The following is a 4765-nucleotide window of genomic DNA, read 5'->3' on the forward strand; positions in this document are numbered from 1 at the left end:
GGTCCCCAGCCCCCGGGAGGCTGGTACGTGAGGTGGCAGGTGCCCGTCCCATCGTGGGGGCTGGCAGCGGGAGGGAGGGGGGCAGATGGACTTGCTCGGGTAGGAAAAAGTTTACACTCTAAATTACAACCACTCCCCATTCGCGTGGGTGAAGATGCTGCAGGATTTGGACAAGTGGAAACATGTCTGTCCTTAAGTCAGATGTCCCCAAGCCTTGCTTCTCTGCCCAGCTCAGCAGCGCTGCACTTATTCCCTTCCCTTTCTGGTTTTAAGGAGGACAAGCTTGTTCCCACAGATTCCTCTGACTGGGCAAGGCCAAATCACAGCTTGTCAGATGGCATTTTGCAGCCCCTAATATTTGAAACCTGCTTTGCATAATCCCAGAAGGAAATCAGAAGGAAATGCAGCAAAGCCATGACTGAAAATGTGCTCCTCGAGCTCATCACAATAGAAAAGCATGGTCTGTTACTGAGAAAAGGACATGAAACAGGAGCACACAGGGCAGCAGACAGTCACAGTGAAGAGTTCAGAGGCTTAAAAATGAAGTAAGCTCAATCAGTGCAGCCTGCACCAACGTATGGGAGCCAGGACTTCAACATCAGGGTAGGACCAAGCACATGTGCCTGATGATAGGAATTTATACATCTTCGGTGACCTCTTAGTCATTGCAAATATGCCTAAACATAGCAATTATTTTTTCATCTAATATCTTCCTGGATTCGGTGGGTTACAGGTATGCTTTATGGCATTTCCTTCTTTTTCCTCAGGGTGACTCGTGACCACTGACCACCTCCTCAGTTGTGCTATCTCTCCCCACCACCATGCGGGTGACAGGTAAGGAGGGAGACAGAGATTTACTTTTCTCTGTCCATTTTTCTACAGTTCTTTATGCCTCCTTCTCATTTACACGTCCCCTTCCAAGTCCAGCTACCCTGACCTTTTCCCCTGCCAGGGCCATGGGAAAGGGCCTTTGTATAAGCATCAGGTTTTTAAAAGATTTGTGTAGATTTCAGCCTGTTGTATTTTTCCCAGTGAAACCCTCCGCAGCTGGGAAGAGATGGCTATTGAGACGTTCCTGGTTCCATAAGAGCCATTCAGCTGCAATATAAGTATATTTTTCTACTCTCTTTCCATGCAGGACTGGAACGTTTTGCTCTGATGAGCGCTGCTTTAAAGCCAAATGCCAATCACATTTGTATTAGCAGCTGCTCGGCTGTAGCTAGTGACTAATTGGGGGATAGCAGCCTTCCCAGTACTGGGAACATAAGAAATATTTGGATTTACATAGCTTTCTGACTAATTATCAGATTTACTTTAATGCAGAGAGAAATATGAATAGTGCCTCCCAGTAGAAGGGTAATGCTTATCTGAGCATCACCACACGTTCTAGAGATATTAATTAAGAGATCAGAGTCTTTTTAGAGGATGAAGGAAGGAGTGTTAGCTGCCTTCCCACACCACACAAGCTCTGGCTGTCACCCTGTGCCTTGGTCCTGGACACACAGACCAAGTCCCCAGGAAGCCAGAAGGATGCTCTGGTCCCCGACCCGTGCCGCTGCTGCTCTCACCTGGCTCCTCTCCTACCCCTCGCAGGCATGATCCGGTACGTGGCACTGCTCATCACGCTGCTGGGCATCTGGTTCGTCATGCAGACGTACTTTGATCACAGATGGAAAGCTATCAGCCTGCGGAGCTGGCTCGGTGAGGCACCAGCAGGGCTCCAACCGGGTCCGGAGGGAGGGTGCGGGCAGCCCCATTGCGAGCCAGACGCCAGAGCTACACATAGTTGCCATGAACATTTGCACTTGCAGTACCTGGCCAAGGCTATAGCCACCAGCTCTGATCATCAGGGCAGGGAGGGGACAGCATAGGTGGAAGCTGCACTGGGGCAGGTGGCTCCAGGGGTGCTCGCAGCCACAGGGAGCAGTTTTGGAGAGACAGTGCCTGAACGGCTGCTCCTGGCTTGGGGAAGAGCTAGCAGCTCTCCAGGGTGTCTAACCCTCCTGCTTGGTACCCACAGGTGTCACAGACAAGCCCAGAAGTGAGTACTGCTCTTGACTTCATCTCCATCACGCAACACCGCTCCGGGGCTGAGGGTGACGGTGGAAGCATGATAGCTACCCTCGAGAGCTCCCTTCCCAAGGCAAAATCCCATCCTCCCAAACGCAGGGGAATTTTGTCATTGCACACAGCAGCAATGTCTCTGGCAGGGTGTGCAAGCACGTGAACCTTCACACGTTCTCCCTGCCCCAGCAGAAACACCCCCAGGCTACAGCAGGAAGCAGGTTGCGGGCCCCATCCGGGCGGCGTGGCACAGGTCCCTACCCTGACTGGGAATGCGGAAGCTCTGGGCAGAAAAGCCACAAGGGGCTGGCCTTGAACAAACACCAGCTCCGAATGCTCCCCGGCACACACCCCTCCACAATCCCCATGGCACCAGCCGTGCCGTCCTGCTGCTCACACCCAGAGCAGCACCCGGCACCCCAGCCAGCTTGTCCCACCCCAAGCTTTGGCACCATAAACCTCAAAAAAGAAGCTGGTCCCAGTCCCAGGACAAGCCTCCTTCATGCAAGAAGCTGGTCCAGGCGTTGCCCCCTTAGTGGGTCACTGTGCCTCAGTGCCAGCCCTGCTCAGCCCCTCGGGGACACAGCCAGTGTCCCCCCACAGGGCCAACGTCATGGCTTGCAGCTCCGCTCCTCCCTTGCAGGCAAGCAGCTGCCCCAGCACAAGTGTGGAAACCAGAAGAGCTGCTCCCAGAACTATTTTGCCTTCAAGATCATCAGCGGTGCCGCAAATGTGGTGGGACCCTCCATCTGCTTTGATGGCACAGTGTAAGCAACACACGGCGGGGACGGGGCAGCCACGGCTGGCCTGGGCTTGAATAGGGCAAGTTTGGAAATAGTTTTCTTTGCTACCGCTTCTGGGGGCATTTTGCTGTCTGCAGGCACATGTTGCCCCATCACACTGTTTCACTGGCACCAGCCTCTCCAGGGCATCCCTGCACTGACTGGTGCCCTCTGCTTTCCTTTCCAGCCTCATGAGCAGCGTGAAAAACAACATTGGCAGGGGCCTGAACATCGCACTGGTGAACGGTGAGTTGGGTGGGCATTAACCACCTCCCCACGGCTGGGGTCCCTTCCTCCCCTGGGAGGACACAGGCCACCGGGGATCCCATCCCAGGCACCACAGCTGACCCAAAAGCACATCAGTCCGGTGTTGCATGGGGTGCACAGCCACAATTATGGTTGCAAGCACTGCCAGGGAGTTGGAAACAAACCCACATGGGTCGTGCACGATGGCTCCATGAACTCCACTGAGCAACACATTCGCCATCACAGCAAATATGACACACTGAGGGAAGAGCAAAGCATTTTGCAGCAGCAGGAACCCCAAGCTGGTGGCCAGGCAAAGCCTAGAGCCACCCCAGTGCAAACTCACTGTTTTCTGTTTTGAATTTTAACCTTCCAGGAACAAGCGGGCAGCTCCTGAAAGCAGACACATTCGACATGTACTCCGGAGGTAAGCGCGGTTGCTTTGCTGCCTGGTGGTTCCCAACCAGGGCTCACACCGGCACTGCTGGCTGCCGGCTCCTCTGTTGTGTATTTAATGATAAAGTCTAGTGGACTTTGACCAGGATTGCCAGCTCAGGCAGTAAAAGCTCAGCTTTCCCTGAGGCCATTGAGCCTAGAGTCCTCGTAATGCATCCGCATCCAGATTGGCTTCTCGCTTCTCTTAGGTGCACGTAATAGCCTGAAAAACATAATTCCACTAAACTGAATAAACCAGGGCACTCGAGACCTGAGAAAGGCTGCTTTCTGAGATCAGGTAGTTACACTAATCCTGAGATTTTGCAGCTCTCAACTCAGTTTTTGAATGCTGGTGGTGGCTGAGCCCCAGCTTGTTCCCCTGCCTTTCGCAGGAGGGTAAATGAGGAGCTCAGGGCATGGGGAGCGGAGCCTGGTGGCAGCAAAGACCACGACCCTGTGCCTGCTGGATTCAAACAATCTTCCTAACAGCAAGAAGATGCCCTGAGCCGGGACAGCACCCGCTCACAGCCCATCTGGCACTGAAATGCAGGATGCTGTAAATCTCACCGTTGTTGCAAAGCTGTTACCAAACCTTCCAGAGTTTTGGCAGGAGTCCTCAAAATCACATGCTAAAACCATGCCTATAGTGCTTTTGATTTACACCCTTTGCCCTTTGAGCCTTCTCCAGGGATCAATCACCCTTTCCACTTTTTGGTTTTGCAATTTATTCTTGGTAACTCTGTAGTTTTAAGGAGAAACACCAATATTATAAGATTTCCATCTAAGTTTGCGAGCGAGACGCGCTGTGAGAGAGGCACCGGGAAGGAGACAGCAGTCGGCTCCTGTGCCACTAGATGGGGCATTGGACTCGAGCATCCCATCGATGCGGGATGAGGAATTACTCTTGCAACACAGCTGAAGGCAGGATTGCAGGGCAGGCAGTTCTGCAGCCGAGCAGGCTCGTTTCTGGTGCTTGGAAGTAACCAGATTTCACAGTTAGTGAGCAAACTTTAGATGCAAATTCCCCCCTGCAGTTGTCGTGCTGGCAGGAGGAAAGCACCAACCCCCGGCACTGCAGGAGAGCCCAGGTGGGAACACAAGATGGGAAATGCAGCATCTGGGAGCCAGTCCTTCCCCAAGCCCATGGCCCCGAATCCTAGCTAGCACCAGCACAGCCAGGATACTTCCCACCGACCCAGAGGAGGTTCCCCCAGCTGCCACGCAGCTGCTAAATCCCT

At 53.3% G+C, this 4765-nt stretch overlaps 1 protein-coding gene across 1 annotated transcript in view; it reads left to right on the forward strand.

Moving 5' to 3' along the window:
• Positions 1 to 1595: 1595 nt before the first annotated feature.
• The window catches only part of FAM3D (family with sequence similarity 3, member D), a 3843-nt gene continuing 673 nt past the window's right edge, over positions 1596 to 4765 (forward strand). The window contains exons 1-5 of the mRNA XM_009326318.1: positions 1596 to 1701; positions 2021 to 2041; positions 2708 to 2831; positions 3034 to 3092; positions 3469 to 3519. Coding sequence (XP_009324593.1) covers positions 1596 to 1701; positions 2021 to 2041; positions 2708 to 2831; positions 3034 to 3092; positions 3469 to 3519 — 361 coding nt within the window. The remainder of the gene's footprint in view (positions 1702 to 2020; positions 2042 to 2707; positions 2832 to 3033; positions 3093 to 3468; positions 3520 to 4765) is intronic.

This window comes from Pygoscelis adeliae, unplaced genomic scaffold, assembly GCF_000699105.1.
Source record: "Pygoscelis adeliae isolate BGI_AS28 unplaced genomic scaffold, ASM69910v1 Scaffold606, whole genome shotgun sequence".
Classification (NCBI taxonomy): domain Eukaryota; kingdom Metazoa; phylum Chordata; class Aves; order Sphenisciformes; family Spheniscidae; genus Pygoscelis; species Pygoscelis adeliae.